The 16,988-nt window shown below is 44.0% G+C and overlaps 2 protein-coding genes across 13 annotated transcripts; both read left to right on the top strand.

Moving 5' to 3' along the window:
* Nucleotides 1-863: 863 nt before the first annotated feature.
* LOC136546308 (uncharacterized) lies at nucleotides 864-5,464 on the top strand. Of its 2 annotated transcripts, none has more exons than XM_066538295.1 (4): nucleotides 864-1,163; nucleotides 1,273-2,927; nucleotides 4,017-4,802; nucleotides 4,932-5,464. In XM_066538295.1, the coding sequence occupies exons 2-3, from the start codon at nucleotides 1,275-1,277 to the stop codon at nucleotides 4,785-4,787; spliced, it is 2,424 nt and encodes an 807-aa protein (XP_066394392.1). In that variant the 5' UTR covers nucleotides 864-1,163; nucleotides 1,273-1,274; the 3' UTR covers nucleotides 4,788-4,802; nucleotides 4,932-5,464. The 2 variants fall into 2 exon arrangements, with proteins under 2 accessions (XP_066394392.1, XP_066394385.1); XM_066538288.1 differs by having other exon boundaries at nucleotides 4,929-5,464.
* An 866-nt stretch (nucleotides 5,465-6,330) lies between these two features.
* LOC136546253 (uncharacterized) lies at nucleotides 6,331-12,933 on the top strand. 11 transcript variants are annotated; one of them, XM_066538254.1, is made up of 8 exons: nucleotides 6,603-6,807; nucleotides 8,585-8,680; nucleotides 8,758-8,799; nucleotides 9,296-9,373; nucleotides 9,718-9,789; nucleotides 9,897-10,040; nucleotides 10,213-10,379; nucleotides 12,467-12,933. In XM_066538254.1, the coding sequence occupies exons 5-8, from the start codon at nucleotides 9,731-9,733 to the stop codon at nucleotides 12,763-12,765; spliced, it is 669 nt and encodes a 222-aa protein (XP_066394351.1). In that variant the 5' UTR covers nucleotides 6,603-6,807; nucleotides 8,585-8,680; nucleotides 8,758-8,799; nucleotides 9,296-9,373; nucleotides 9,718-9,730; the 3' UTR covers nucleotides 12,766-12,933. The 11 variants fall into 11 exon arrangements, 8 of the variants coding, with proteins under 8 accessions (XP_066394332.1, XP_066394351.1, XP_066394325.1 ...); XM_066538228.1 differs by lacking the exon at nucleotides 8,585-8,680 and having other exon boundaries at nucleotides 8,750-8,799; XR_010781325.1 differs by lacking the exon at nucleotides 6,603-6,807 and having other exon boundaries at nucleotides 8,655-8,799; nucleotides 9,718-9,815; nucleotides 11,112-12,585; nucleotides 12,670-12,933.
* Nucleotides 12,934-16,988: the final 4,055 nt, after the last annotated feature.

The following is a 16,988-nucleotide window of genomic DNA, read 5'->3' as shown; positions in this document are numbered from 1 at the left end:
CGTGTTTAGTTTGTGAATTTTGAGAATTTGACTACTGTAGTATTTTTATTTTTATTTGGCAATTAGTGTTTAATCATGGATTAATTAGGCTCAAAACGTTCGTCTCGTAATTTCCAACTAAACTGTGCAATTAGTTTTTTTTTCGTCTACATTTAATGCTCTATGCACGTATCGCAAGATTCAATGTGATGACTACTGTAGCACTTTTTGAAAAACTTTTTGGGAACTAAACAAGCACTAAATCGACACATCGGCCTGTCATCTGCAGTTCACATGTCAGTGGCAAGGCTATCACTGTTTTGTTTCCAGTTCTATGGTTGCGATAATTGTACTGGAGCACAGGGCTATTCTTGCTTGCTACCTGAACTTTGTCGTTGGCTTAAAAAAGCTCGGGATGCACGCACTGAAAAGAGTAAACCCGGGTGCTGTCAAAAGCCGCGGGACCAGCGTGAGGAGACGGCAAATTCTCCTGTCCCTTCCCGTCTCCACACCAGATCAGACTTCACGGACACGTAAGGCACCACCACCACGACCAGGGCACGCCACTGGGCCGACCGGTTCGGCCGCGTGGCGACGCCATGGCCGAACCCACCCAAAACCAACGGGGAAAACGCATCGGAATCGCCCGGTGGCCAAGCAAAAGTATGCGAAAAAACGGCTGGAAATACCGCGCTGCGGGCGGCGAGTTCTCCGAAACGGTCCAACGCCAACCCAGCGGCCAGCCAACCCCCCACCCCCACCGGAACCGCACCGCGCACACCCACCCCTCTGACCCCCACACTACGCGTTTCGTCTCGTGAGTCGTAAGGAGAGGGCGAGGCGATAAAACCACCGCGTCCACCCCCCGCCCGCCCCCGTACGCGACGCGACGCGACGCGACGATGCTTCCCCTCAACCCCTCCTCCTCGTAGCCTCCACCCGGCCCCCATCCGCGGCCTCCCTCCACCCTCCTCCGTTCCCCTTTCCCGTTTTCCTCCTCCGCTTCCCGATTCAGCTCGCAACGCCGCCGCCTTCGCTGACCATGCGCGCGCACGAGCCGATTTAAGCCCGCCGCTACAGAGATTTCGAGAGAATTTTTGGGCTAGCGGGGTGTGACAGAACTTGGTGCCCCGCGGCTCTGCCTTTTGTCGTCCACTGTTTCGCGTCAATTCTCGCGCGAAAAGGTAAGTTCCTGCTGATTTGGGCGGAATTCGGGGAGTTTCCGGCCGGGATCCGTCGATTTGGGTTTGCCTCGGGGAGATTGAGTTATGATTTTGTGGATTTTGTGTGCAGGGATGGGGACTGGAGAGGGGCCGCCGCCGGCGAGGCGGGCCATCAGCGGTAGGCGCCGCCGCCGGTGGCTGGACGGAGAGGAGGAGGAGGAGGAGGACGACGAGTATGTGCTGGAGGAGGGGGAAGAAGAGGATTGTGCGGAGGAGCTCCGCGCCTCGAGCGCCGGCGAGGAGGGGGACGATTCAGACGCCGAATACCAGGAGGAGGCAGAGGACGACGACGAGATCGAGACGCCGCGCCCCAAGCGACCAGCAAAGGGCAGCGACCGAGGGCGGAAGGGAAAGGTGGATCCAGCCGCCGCACGATCTCGGCGCTGGAAGTATGAGGAGGACGAGGACTACGAGGAGGAGGTTGACGAGGACGACGAGGTGGAGGAGTACCACGATGAGCTCGAGGAGGTCGAGGAGGAGGAAGAAGTGGCACCACCACGGCCGAAGAGCATTGCAAAATGCGGTGCCCGTGGCCGGAATGTCAAGCTGTCTCCAGCAGTAAAGCGATCTCACAAGCGAAAGCAGGAGGAGGACGATGAGGATATTGACTTTGACCCCGAGTTGGATGACGAGGAGGATGAGTTAGATAAGGACATTGATTTTGATCCCGATGTGAATGTCAAGCTGTCTCCAGCAGCAAAGCGATCTCACAAGCGAAAGCAGGAGGGGGACGATGAGGATATGGACTTTGACCCCGATTTGGATGACGAGGAGGATGAGTTAGATGAGGACATTGATTTTGATCCCGATGTGGATAGTGATGAGGAGGATGAGTATCAAGACGAGGAGGAAGAGGAACTGGTTTCTACCCGTGCCAGAAAGGTAACTGTAAAGAATCCGGCGAAGCGAAAGTCCAATTCAAAGCGGCGAACACTAAAGAAGAAGAAGAAAAATAGGGGATCCAAGGTTTCTAGGCGGAAGGGGGCTTCAGCTAAAGTGAAGAAGTCAGCACCCGTTAAGAGGTGGAGAAAGCGTTATGACTATGATGATGAGGATGTGGATGAGGATGAGGATGATGACTTCATTGTGGACGATGATAAGGTCATTGTGAATCGGCACCCCAGGAAGAAGGCCAGGACAGGGAGTGGGAGGGAGACAGAGGTGGACCCTCAAGCATCCATTGAGGAAGAGACATGGCCAGACGTTGAGTCAGACACATCGGACTTTGAGTTCGCAACGTCTGATGAAGAACCTAACAATGTTGAGGCACCTGTAGTTGAGCAGATTACAGTCAGAAAAGGGAGGAAGAAGAGGATATCTGGGTCAGAGTCATCCTCGGATTCTGAATTTGTTGTATCAGATAAGGAATTGGAGGAATTGAGGGAGCCTGAGCCTCCAAAGGCTGCGCCAGTTCTCCCTGCACCCTTGAGAAGGATTTGTATTACAAGGCATGGAGAAGGCAAGGGAAAGGAGAAGCAGGAACTGGAGGAAGCTGGGAAGCCAATATGCGGGATCTGCCTCTCAGAGGAGCAGAGAGCTACTATACAGGGCGTCCTCAATTGTTGCTCACACTACTTTTGCTTCGCGTGCATCATGGAATGGTCTAGGGTTGAGTCGAGATGCCCATTGTGTAAGCAGCGGTTCACTACAATCACCAAGTCATCAAAGGTAGATCTTGGTCTTGGAGTGAGAAAAGCTGTAATCAAGGTCGAAGAGCGTGATCAGGTAAAGTTTGTGTCATGGTGGTGGTTACATAATTTCTTTCCTCATTGCCTTTTGGGGTTAGAGACTTCTTTCTTTATAAGAGTATATATACAACAACAACAACATAGCCTTTCAGTCCCAAGCAAGTTGGGGTAGGCTACCATTTATATTGTTTATTTTATTGGTAACTTGCATATCCATGCTGTATCTGTTTATCACTAGTTTGGTACAATTTAAATGAGGTAGTATGTGTCAAACGAAAGGCATTGTTAAGAGTAGGCAGCATTTTGAAGTTGTGTAGGAAGGTTTAATTACGAAAAGAAATGGATTGGGGCAAGATGATCTCATTTACTGATTTAGAGTTTAACAGGTTAATGCATGTGTGGCCTTTAGCCATGTGTATCAAACTTATCATATTAATTTTCCAGTACTTTATTTCTTAATTTGTTATTTTTAAGCTCTCCTAGTTCCCACCCACTCATGTTCTTCACAGGGAAAATTCTATTCTTGTCCTGTTCAACAGTAGCTACGAAACGTCTAGTACCAAGCTAGTTGGGTAAGTTGGAGTTGAAACCCAACAATCGAACATATAATGTCAATTGTATGTTCAATTGTTAGGTTTCAACTTACCCTGCTAGCCAACAATTGGAAAATTTTAAAAAAGTAATACAATAATAGCAGTAGTGAAGCTCAATTATTAAGTCAAGATTCCAAATTTTTCATGTTCTTCTATCTTTTATTAATTCCTATAATGTCAATTAAAAAGGATTTTATGACTGTTGCACTTATAACGATTTTTTTTAAAAAAAGAAAGCCCAGCCTAGGAGGGCATATAGGTTGTATTAATTATACATTAGGAGAAATAGGCACCCGCACTGCACACCAGTTATGCTTCATAATGAAGTTACGGAGCTGTTGTTTTGTTACTATCTAAAAAAGATCATCTGCCCAACATTTGATATGAGAATTAATGCTACAGACTTCTGTTTTCCTATTGTAACATCTTGAGTGTTGACCTGTTGTCTATTGTCAAGTTGTCAGTTGGTACTTCTAGTATCGACTATTGTTTCTTTGGGGTGTTAGATACTCATCTTCTTGCTTATCGCACAGGTTTATCAGCCCACTGAAGAAGAAATAAGGCATTGGCTAGACCCATATGAGAATGTCGTTTGTATTGAGTGCAATCAAGGTGGTGATGATAGTCTCATGCTACTATGTGACATTTGTGATTCCTCAGCGCATACATATTGCGTTGGCTTGGGAAGAGAAGTGCCTGAAGGAAACTGGTACTGTGGAGGATGTAGACTCGGTGACGAAGGACCATCATATACTGGAATTCAGCGTACAGTGGCTTATGAAAGACAAAATTACAGAAATCATGTCGATAGTAGTTCTGTAAGTTTTGGCATGGCTGCACCAAGTGGCACATTTGAAAGGCCGTCAATCAACCCTCGCCATTCTTTTCAAGGGATTGATCTAAATCTATCTCCAAGAGAGTTTCCTGGAGAATCACATCCGGCTGAATCACAAGTTTCAACTGATAGCGTATCAACTCCCACTGGAAGAAGAACTGTTTCAGGAAGGCGACAAATACATCGGTACATTCGGATTTTGCTGTCCAGACCAAGGCCACCTAGTAGACCAGACATATACCACAATATTGCGCATCACAGTGGTGTACCAAGAACTGAACCAATCCGCTGGAACTTACCTTCTTCATCAGAAGCAAACACATCACAGAATCTGCCTGATGGCATTCAGAACCATCACAGTGGCCTTCCATTTGTTCAAGGTCACAGCAATTTTGCTCCATTCATGTCCCTAGAAGGGGATGATTTCCAGCAAATTGAGGGTGTGAAGAGCAACCTCAGGAACATGTAGTAGACCCCTTATTAGGTGAAGTCCCCCCACCCCCCCACCCCCCAACAAATAAAAGAACTATGGTGCACTGTTTAGGACTGCTTTTCATTTAGTCTTAAATAAACTCTTCCTGGAGTTGACATATACTCTGCTTTGTTTCAGAAGGCCCATTCTACCCTGTGAAGCTTACCAAGGGAACAACATGTGCCGTTTTAATGGCTTGTGGAACTGAACATAGCAAAAGCTTGTGCCTGTGCCTGACCTTGGCGTCCTCCAGAAATTGCAATCACCAATTGTGACAGCTCAGCATTTCTCATTGAATGTGGTTCGGCCCATTTGTGGAGATGTGGTCAATGACATAAGATGCATGCTTTTCCCAAAGCCCTTTGTTTAAGTTTAGGCATTATTTGTTGTTATCATTCTTATTCATTCAGTCATTAAGCACAACCTCAGATTACACAGTGAAAAAGGCATTTCTGAATGTCTTGATAGCTTCAGATTTATACACTGTAACATTGTGGGGATACCAATTTCATTAGGCTAATCATTTTTTCCTTGCGACATGCTCTTTTGCCTATTAAGAAGGCTGCTAACTGAGCTTCCCAGCCTCTCTTCTGTATTCATGTACGGCGTGGTGGTAAACTGGTAAGCATTAGGCAAAAACCATTACCTCGTTTGGGTACTGGCTTTCTGTTCTATCATGGTTTATTTTTGGCTTGTATCTTTATTTTGAGCATAGTGGTCTAGTGGATCAACCGAGAAAAGCTATCGACAATCTTAGTCCTAATTCCTAACAATCTACGCTCTGAAGATTCATCTTTCAGTGTCTTGTTGTCTAGCGCAGCTGCATTTTTCACAGGAGAATGTTTGAAAGTTTGTTCCATGGCTCAAGTTTGTAATCTCCCTTCACGTGCATATGTTTATAGAGTTGTGGCCAGTGTACCTGGGTCTCCGGATCGTTCTGTGGTCCAAATGTTGTTGAATCGGAAGCAACGGTAACCGGGAAGGGACCAGCTGGATACTGATACCAGGGTTGATTTCACTTGGTACTTTGAATGCTAATTTCTGTTAAATATATAATTTATGTGAGCATTAGAAATTCTTTTAATACAAATATAATGCAACCACTTTTGCAGTATATTTTTTTTTTTAAAAATAAGTTTGATTTTTGAAATACCCTTAGCCAGGTTAGAACTACTCATTTTTTGCCTGTTAACACAGGTGACAGAAGGTTCTACTAGTAGTTAGAAATCCCTATTCTTCTCCCCTGTAAAAGCCGTAGGCTCCACGAGCAGGAGCACTATCCACGTCGCCTCCAATTGTAAGAGCCGTTCGATATTCCATCCTGTGGCCACCGTTCTTTGGAGCTGCTTCTCGCTCTCAGCAGCTTCTCATCGTTTCCTCCAGCTTCTCGTCGTTTTCTCCAGCTTCTCCTCCGCTTCTCGTCCCACCGTTCTTTGGAGCTGCTTCTCGCACTCAGCAGCTTCTCGTCGTTTCCTCCAGCTTCTCTTGCTTCTCCTCCGCTTCTCGTCAGAATCCAGAAGAGCATATATACCAGCTTCCTCTTCTCCTTCCCGCTTCTCGGCCCCTCCTCTCTCCTCGCTCTCTGTCTCCCTCGCCTCCCTCTGATGGCGGCTCGCGCGACCGGGGCGCGGCGGCTGCGGCCGCCCTCCTCCTCCTCCGCCCTCCCTCACCTGCCTCCTCCCTCTCCCCCATCTTCAGCGCCTCCTCCCGCCGGGGAGCTTCTGCTTCTCTTCTCGACAAAACCCTAGGTGCCTCCTCTCTCCCCTTCGCTCTCTCTCTCTCCCTCTCTCTTTCCCCGACGCGGATAGGGCGCCCGCGGCTGGCGCGAGCGCGGCGCACTGGCTGCAGCCACCCTCCTTCTCCACCCTCGCGTCCTGGCGTGCCGGCTAACGACGCGACGCGCTGGCAGGGCGCGACGGCGCCCCTGGGCTGCGGCGAGGCGCCGCCCGTTGGCCCCGGCAGTGCCCGTCACCGGCCACGGCGCCCTCTGCTCCATTCGCTTCTTGGCGTCTCCCAGGTGAGGCAAAGACACATCCCTCTCTTTATTTCCCTCCCCTCACCTTTTGCACGGCTGTCTCAGACCGTTTTTTTCCCCATTTTGTTCAGCCTCTACTGAGTCTTACATATGCTGATTCGGCTTGCAACTATATGCTATTATCATGATGCATGTATCTATCCAAAAAAACACATTGCTATAGGCCAATTTCAGTGTTCAGACGCATGTAAAAAATTATTTTGCTGATGCACCATGTACTGATGTGGAAGGGCGGGCCTGGTGCAAGCGGTAGAGTCTTACCGCCCGTGACCGGAAGGTCCCGGGTTCGAGTCGCGGTCTCCTCGCATTGCACAGGCGAGGGTAAGGCTTGCCACTGACACCCTTCCCCAGACCCCGCGGGAGCTCTCTGCACTGGGTACCATGTACTGATGTCACACTGTCAGACGACAACCGTGCAGGTGATGAAAATCTTTGCTTCTCTATAATAGCCGACGGCTCCACGATCAGGGAGGATGTCCTTCCATCCTGTGGCCACCGTTCTTTGCAGCCGCAAAAAACACATTGCTATACGCCAATTTCAGTGTTCAGGCGCATGTAAAAAATTATTTTGCTGATGCACCATGTACCTATGTCACACTGTCAGATGACAGCCATGCAGGTGATGAAAATCTTTGCTTCTCTGTAGCCTGTGATGAAAATTACATCATGTAACTTGAAAATATAGGCTGATGATCTTGAAAGACCCACAACATGTTCATGTGTATACATATACTGATGACAGGCTTTGGTCCTGTTTGGTTACCTGTGGGTTTTTATACAACAACAACAACAACAACAACAAAGCCTTTAAGTCCCAAACAAGTTGGGGTAGGCTAGAGTTGAAACCCAACAGAAGCAATCAAGGTTCAGGCACGTGAATAACTGTCTTCCAAGCACTCCTATCTAAAGCTAAGTCTTTGGGTATATTCCATCCTTTCAAGTCTCCTTTTATTGCCTCTACCCAAGTCAACTTCGGTCTTCCTCTGCCTCTCTTCACGTTACTATCCTGACTTAGGATTCCACTACGCACCGGTGCATCTGGAGGTCTCCGTTGCACATGTCCAAACCATCTCAACCGGTGTTGGACAAGCTTTTCTTCAATTGGCGCTACCCCTAATCTCTCACGTATATCATCGTTCCGAACTCGATCCCTTCTTGTATGACCACAAATCCAACGCAACATACGCATTTCCGCGACACTTAGCTGTTGAATATGTCGTCTTTTCGTAGGCCAACATTCTGTACCATACAACATAGCAGGTCTAATCGCCGTCCTATAAAACTTGCCTTTTAACTTCTGTGGTACCCTTTTGTCACATAGGACACCAGACGCTTGCCGCCACTTCATCCACCCTGCTTTGATTCTATGGCTAACATCTTCATCAATATCCCCGTCCCTCTGTAGCATTGATCCTAAATATCGAAAGGTATCCTTCCTAGGCACTACTTGACCTTCCAAACTAACATCCTAGGCACTACTTGACCTGTGGGTTTTTATAATCCGGATAAAAATAATAACATGTTTCACTGGATTCCATGTTTGTGTGTTAAAATCCAACAGAATTTTACCTGTTTGGATGTAATTCTAGGATTCTGAGATTTATTTTATTCAGATTTTGAAGAACCCCTGCTAACCAAACGGGGCCTTACTTGTCATATCACGCCCCCTACCTGTGTTCTATCAAATACCGTGTCCCCTCACGTTCTGAACTGCACCCCTCTCTTCCTCTCTACATGTGTTATATGTATGTGTCGCCAGCGTTGAGGTTCTTCCAAAGGGTACCCATTTGTCAATTGCATGCTGTGGTTAAGTCACCACAAAAGATCAGATGATGCCATTGTGTTCATTTCTGAGGTTACCTCTTGGTTCCATCTTTGTCAACTTTTTTTTATTTTTTTCACTCTCCTACATACTAATTGTTAGGAAAACAGAGGCAGAGGCGACCACCTTCTCTCTTTTCCTCCCTCTGAATGGTAAGCAGATGACTAGAGACTCATATATGTTGCATTTTTTTGGCTGATTTGCTACCTATCTCCCCTATTAATTCTTGAATCCTAATGTCACAATTATTGATAAGTTCTGGACAAGATCTGAACACAGGATCTTTGATTCTATCTATCTATCTATTATTTATTTATTTATAGAAATAATTCTTTGTGGTTATCTGAACACGGGATCTTTGATTCTATCTATCTACTATTATTTATGTATTTAGAACTAAGTCTTTGTGGTTATCTTTCATATGCAGAAAGATTCTGCATATTACTATTTCTTATTTGTAACAACTAAGTCTTTAGTGGTTATCTTTCATACGCAGAAGGATCTACTTGATTTTCACTGGACCATTACTTTGTTTTCACACTCACTGCTTTGAGACATGCATATGTTGCTTCTTCCAATCATTTGGTGCCTTCACATATTTTCTGTAGTTTCCTCATTACTTTGCTTGCTATGTCTTCCATTTTTCAGGCTACAAATTAATTTGGGAAAACATAACAGTATGCTCCACTGAATGCATTGGACGCTCGGTAAACTACTTCTGGAGTGGTAATGATTCATTTGCACCTGCTTCCAACTTGGTTTATTCCACGCTAATCATAGTGACATACTTCATCATGTTCATGACTCCACCTTTTTTCCCCATACAGATTACAGTTAGGCGGTTGTTAGTTTTGCAACGTTTCTTGAACCCGCTCCATGTTTTGTTTGTGTTAACAAGGAGCCCATATTCAAGAAAACCTTAATAGGAAACGGCGTATAGCCTTACTTAAAAATGTTTCGATGCAAAGATTTGCTTCTCATTTCTCTAATCTTTGGCATGTAGCCTTACTCAAATCTTTATTGTTTTTAGTCTCATTGATCGTTTTTGCATTATGGTATGTTCTGGTCAGCTTATCTGTATAAATGCGGAAATGCTTGGAATATGATGAAAGCAAATTTAAAATCCCTGCCCACCTTTACAGGTGCCTACCCAAAAAGGATGCACACAGTAAGCTAAAAGTGTTCCTTTCCCCTGCAATTACAGGGTGCTCAATGTTAACCTGAACCTGGAATAAAATTTCCTTTTCAGTACTCTAAAAAAAAGGGCGTATCCAGTGCAGAGAGCTTCCGCTCTGTGCAGGGTCTGGGGAAGAGTGTCAGTGGCAAGCCTTACCCTCGCCTGTGCAATGCGAGGAGACCGCGACTCGAACCCGGGACCTTCCGGTCACAGGCGGTAAGACTCTACCACTTGTACCAGGCCCGCCCTTCTTTTCAGTACTCTACACAACCCAATTTTTTTACGATTGTATGTGACCAGCTTTATTATAACACACCTTCAGATTTGTCAGTGTCATATTGCCTCAAGAGTTCAGAGTTAACCTTTAGTCACCTTTTTTTTCATGTAGAGATCAGCAGGTGAAGGCTATGGAAATTAAAGTTGTTGCCATGGACAAGACCAGACATTCATCATTCATGTCGGCTTTTGGTGGACAAATGAAGACAAACATTATGAAGCGATTTCGCGTGAGTGGTGCTAGCTTACTACTTGGACCTCGCAACATGCCAACATTAGGTGAGATTTCTTGATTTTATCTGTTACTGTATGATACTTATGACTCCAATAGGAATGTTAGATCAATACTAACCGGATAATCCTATGTTATAAAAGACATCAATTATTAGTGTCAATATGTTGCGTAACAATACAGTTATTATATTGACCAACCAAAAGATCTTGTGATAACTGGAGTCACGCAGCTTTTGTTGGACGAATGAAGACAAACATTATGAAGCAATTTCACTTGAGTGGTCATTGCTTACTAAGGATTACTGGATCTCACGACGTACCAACATTAGTTGAGCTTGCATTGTTTTCTTATATAGATTGCTAGCGCCTCGATTGACCTTAGCCTGCGCTTTGCTTTGTGATACTTAGGCTATTTGTATTATTTTCAAAATATATCCAAAATTTCCTGCAATTGTCTGTGTGTTAATTGCTGACAAGCACAGATCCATACTCAGTACAAAGGATTTAAAGTTAGTACATTAGTACATATATATGCACAGCTGCACCATCAATGGGCATCACATTATATCCAAATTTTCCTGTAAGTGTGTATCCATCATGGTACCCTAATTATGTGCATCTCCAGTGTATGTAACATACGGATCCTACCTGTATAAACCTAAACATCATGCTCGCTTGTCGTTGCTTACCTGGATAATCTTTTTTGTTGTTGTTTTTTTCTTTCTCGGATGCATGTTGACTTGGTTTTCCATCTATTTCGCTTACAATTTCTTTCAGAACCAGGTATGTGTGCGTCCTAGCAGGACAAAAGGAAAAACAGTGTCGCTTTCAGTTACAGTCACTCTGCTTCAAGTTACAATTGTTCTACTCTACATGTCACTGGGTGTGCCACTCCTTGTGCTTTTTGACAATGTGTTTTTTTGTTTGAGTGAGCAGTACACACTCCTTTGCTTCCTATTTTCCCCTTCTACATTGCGTTTTTTTTCTTGCCTTGTGCTCAGAGTCTTCCTTCCTGCCTGTTGTTGCTTGTGCTTATTAAGATACATATATTCACATATTCAGTATATTTACTTTGTATTTGTGCTGCTAAGATAGATTGCGGTTGTACCTTTTTTCTAGAAAAAAAAATCTGCTCTCTGCTTGTGCTTTTCAGCTATGCCTATACATTTGCTTGCTGAGCCTTTCTTTTCTGGTTCCCACCAATTGGTTCCCACAAGGTGTAATTTATTTATGTGCCCCCATATTTATTTCACTCTTCCATATTAGTAATACATTTTAGCTGATTTAGGCGGTCATTAGGGTTTAGTTCTGCACAAATGATTCTCCTTATTTGATATGCTGCACCCAAAGAAATCTTATTGAAGCCTTTTGTTTTCTTCAATTAAAATCACAAGTTTAACTTCCTGTGCATGACAGTGCTGTGTATGACAAGTGATCTGTGGCAAACAACTTTTGATATCTACTTTCTATTCCGGTTAATTTAGTACATGAAACGATTTTTCATTAGTTCAATTAATCACGTTGCCGCTTTTCCATCTGGGGTTGTAACGCTTATATGAAATTAAGTGACATTTTAAAATATAATTTGACAAAACCATAAAAAGAGTGCAAAGTTTCATGATATTTCATATGAAAGTGTCCAAAATAAATATTTGATGGCTCTTCGCTGCTTCATACTTTAGTGTGACACTTATGGATTTATTTTCTCATAAGATCTTTGCTCTCACCAGGAGTTCGTCTTTTCGCTCTTTCTCGGGTAAGGCATGAGTACTCTGATCTTTCTATGTTCTTTGTTCCTCGTTTTTGTTAATAACGCAAGGCTGTGTTCTTGCTTCCGTAGTACAGTCTCCTTTTTCATTGCCTCTTTTAATTTTGGTTATTTTCATACCAATGATTACTATCTTTTCCATCAGCCTTCATCTGGTTACAGGTTCATAGTTCAGCACACAGTTTGTGGCTTGGCGTTTATTTTGTGCTTGTATTTAAAAAAAAAAAAGATTCCAGCTGTCTTCGACCGTCAATAGGTTTTAGCTGCTTTGCACAATTCCTTCTCCTGGTTTGTTATGCATTTATTTTCTAATGAGCCTGCTACTAATGGTTGCATGGTATTTTTATTTCCACGATTTGTGCAGAAACACAAATTTCTTTTGCCCATGTAGGGTTTGTCTATTGCCCTATGGAGATGACAGGGTCTCAAAAAAGTTTATTTAGGTATAAATTCAGGTATGGTGCTACTACTTCAGGTTCCCAGGTACTTAATGGATTCGTCTGTGTTCAGGTTCTACAATTAAAACACTTTTATGAAGTGATCATATCAATAGTCCTACTACCACAGATTCTTCCAGTTGGGAAACTGCGGGCTCATTCGCGAGTTTACCAGATCGAGAGCCGAAGTTGTGACACGAAGATATCTGAAAACTGCTCCAGCTAATCTAATGCAACAAACAAGAAGCCAATTTCTATAGGACTCTTTCTGTACGATCTATATATGTGCAGTATGTTTGCCAATCACTGCGTTCACTCCACATGAACATGTATAATATATCTGCATGGCCATAAGTGACATACAAATTTATCACCATGATGTTCATACTTCCAATCTAATGTATATGCATCCTATAGTATATACCAATCATGTTGCCGTAATTGTGTGCGTCACAACTGCATCTACAACATATGAACCCTACCAGTATAAACGCAAACATGGTAGCTTGTCTTTGCACAATGGCGCGCAGGTTATACTAGTTATGAAAAATGGAAGTGGAGTTTGCAGTTAGAGATGCAACCGAGTGAGTTTGCAAGCCTGAAAATAAATAGGTTTTGGGCAAACCTTTTATTATATCTCTATCAGTATACGCGGAGGCATGGGAGAATTCCTACAAAATCTTACCCCCTCTATTTTAAATTATAAGTCGTTTTGGTTTTTTCTAAATATATTTACCCTGTTCATTTGAGTTACTTTTTCAGCCATGGAACATTGTTTTACTCTCATAACATTTCAGCATCAACATAAGTCAAATTTCAGCATAAGTGAACAATGTTTTGCTATTTAGGAGACCTATTTACACTATGCGTCGCACTCAAAGAAAATGGTCATGCACCTAAAAGTTGCCTTCTCCAACAACGCCAAATCTGCCGGAGCTAGGAGCAGCATGCCGCCGGACACGGTTCTAGCCATGCAAGCGAAAGACGCAAAAGCATCGTGAACCATGCATTTTTGGGTTGTGCCCGCCCTCCTACCCAAAATGGGTACTGCGTTTGCCTATTCTGCTGGACCCCGTTTATTGCCGCAAAAGCAACATGAACCATGCATTTTTTAGGTTTGGGTGCCGTAATGACTAGGTTGTTTGAGACAGTCTAAGGGGACATGCTAGCGCCCGGACGTGTGATCCGGGGCGCAAGCGTCCGGACGGTGCACGCACAGTGAGCGAGAGACTGCCCTAGCAGCGGACCCGCGCAACTCGGACGTTGCCCACGACGCCCCAATGTCGCCGACGCCACCCCAAACGTCACCCTTGCCGCCAGTCGCTTCCCACTCGCATCCCATGTGCAACACCCCGATCTACTTTTGAAACATCCAGATGCAACATATGCAACATAGAAAAAAGACAGATGAAACACTTGAAACAAACATTTGAAACACTTGCGAAAACGCCTAAAAACACTTGGAAACCATTGTAAAACATATGCAACATTCAAATGAAACACTTGCAAACATATATATGAAACACTTGAAACATGCTTGCAACATTCATGTATATGCAACATTCAGATCTACTTTTGCAACATCCAGATAAAACACTTACAACATACGTCTGGAATAGATAAAGCATTTGGAACATACGCTTAAAACATACGTGTATAACCATTACAACATGTGCAACATCCATATACAACACTTGCAACATACCTCTGAAACATCAACACTTAAAACATACTCTTGCGTCATACACTTTTAGTGTAGCATTGAAAGCTCTAGTTTAGTTTTGCTGAATTGATGAAACTCTATGTGTTAACCTAGTTTATCAAAGTGATTATAAGATAGGTGGTACATTCCAAGTGATAAAGCAAATGAAGATTATGACATGATGATGATGATGCCATGGTGACGATCAAGTGCTTGGACTTGAAAAAGAAGAAAGAAAATCAAAAAGCTCAAGACAAAGGCGAAATTGATAGGAGCTTTTCGGTTTAGTGATCGAGACACTTAGTGAGTGTGATCACATTTAGGATCGATAGCCGTACTATTAAGAGGGGTGAAACTCGTATCGAAATATGGTTATCAAAGTGCCACTAGATGTTCTAACTCATTGCATATTCATTTAGGATCTAGTGGAGTGCTAACATCCTTGAAAATGTTTCTAAAAATATGCTAACACACGTGCATAAAGTGATACACTTGGTGGTTGGCACATTTGAGCAAGGGTGGAGAAGTTGGTGAAGTGAAGGAGATGATTGTCACTGTGAAACAGTGACCGGACTCAGAGAAATAAAGTGACCGGACTCTGGCTAAACACTGTTTAGCATCCGGTCCTACTGACGTGGCGGCGCAAAGAGAAGAGGGTGTTTGACCAGACACTAGGCGAGTCTGGTCGGGCATGATCGGACATGTCCGGTTGTGATATTCCATCTCTAGATGCTTACTGAAAGTGACCAGACTCCAGGCGGGGTGTGTCCGGTCCTACACTGCAGCGCGTCCAGTCACAACTTAAGTGCACCAATGACCATTGAGATTGGGCGATCAGCGTTTGAAGCCGATGACACGTGGTGAGCATCGGGCGACCGGACGCTGGGGTCCTACGTTCGTTCAACCTAACCGGCACGTCCATTCTCCCTGAGTTGGGCTGCTCTATGAGCCCAACGGCTCTATTCGTTGGGGGCTCTATTTAAAAGCGTGTGGCCGGCTCTAGCTCATTCTCTTGGCTATTTGCATTGAGATAACAACTTTATGAGCTTAGCCAAAGCCCTCCCACTCATCTCCATCATTGATTCATCATCTTTGTGAGATTAGGAGAGAATCTAAGTGCATTGCTTGAGTGTTTGCATCTAGAGGCACTTGGTATTCATGTTTTGCTGCGGGATTTGCTTGTTACTCTTGGTGGTTGCCGTTACATAGATGGCTTGGAGCAGCGAGGATCATCAAGTGGAGGTTGGTGATTGTCTCCGGCTTTGATCGGTGTGATTATGAGGGGTTCTTGATCTTTCCTCGGCGGAGAGCCAAAAGGTAGTCTAATAAATTGCTCGTGGCTTGCGTGATCCTGATCTTGTGTTAGTTGTGCGGCACCCTATTGAGGGTTTGGCATGTGATGCCAATTAGCGCGTGAACCTCTAAGTATATGTATCGTCACAACGAGGACTAGCTTGCCGATAAGCAAGTGAACCTCGGTAAAAAATCATTGCGTCATTATTTGATTCCAAGGTGATTGGTCTTCATTAGTATTCATTCTTGTGATTGATTGGTTCATTCCATGACTCGGCAGTATAACCATCTTGCTCTCTCTTTATATTACCGCAAACTAGTTGTCAAGCTCTTTAGTGTAGCTAGTCGTTAGAGCTTGTTAGTTTAGTTAGTGTGGCTCTTTAGTTAGCCTTTGAGAGCACACTTAGTGTCTTGGCATAGCCATTATGTGGATAGATAGAAACTAGAATTATGGTAGATGGCTTGCACTTTTAGTAGGCTAGCGCAACACTCGTTTTGCCTCATATTTTTCTAACCAGTTTGCTAAGTGTTGTTGTAGAAATTTTTAATAGGCTATTCAACCCCCTCTAGCTATTAGGACCTTTCAAGTGGTATCAGAGCCGTGGTAACCATGATTTGAGGCTTAACAACTTTTGGTGTAAAAATGGCTTAAATCAATAACACCAAGAAGCCACCCCAATTTGATAGCTCTAACTATCCCTATTGGAAGGCTAAGATGACAACATATATCAAGTCAATCAATAGTAAGGTTTGGAGAGTGGTAGAGACCAAGATTGAGATAGAAGATTTAGAGAATCCCACTGCCACCGAAGTACTTCTCCAAAACAATGACATTGCTCTTAGTGCCATTCATGATGCTATTGATGAGAGCACATTTGAGCAAATTAAGAACATTAAGATGGCTCATGAAGCATGGAAGAAGTTGGAGGTATCATTTGAGGGCACTCAAGCCGTGAAGGGTGCAAAGACATGTATTCTCAAGGAGAAGTTTGCAAGTTCAAGATGAAGGAGGACGCGAGTGTGCCAAAGATGTTCCATAGGCTTTAAGTTCTTGTAAATGATATCAAAGCACTTTAAGAAGAGGTGAAGGACAAGGACTTCTCCCACAAGTTCTTAAGATGCCTACCTTCAAGATTTGGCACATCGGTTACTATTCTAGTGAGGAGTGATTTGGACACCATGACACCAAACCAAGTGTTGGGAGATATAATGACCGATGATACATATAGAGATGATGATGAGAAGGAAGAAAAGAAGGAGAAGAAAGATGAGAAGAAGAGTGTGGCATTCAAGGCCACATCATCCAAGGGCAAAACAAAGCAAGAATCATCAATTGAAGATGAAGATTTAAACTTTGATGAGATAGATGATGAGAAGATGGCTCTCTTTGTCAAAAGATTTGGCAAGTTCATGATGAAAAAGGGCTACCGTGCTAGAATAAAGAAATCTTCATC

The sequence above is a fragment of the Miscanthus floridulus genome, chromosome 1, assembly GCF_019320115.1.
Source record: "Miscanthus floridulus cultivar M001 chromosome 1, ASM1932011v1, whole genome shotgun sequence".
NCBI lineage: Eukaryota > Viridiplantae > Streptophyta > Magnoliopsida > Poales > Poaceae > Miscanthus > Miscanthus floridulus.
The sequence above is the reverse complement of the archived record's forward strand: the minus strand, read 5'-3'. Positions and strand labels throughout refer to the sequence as shown.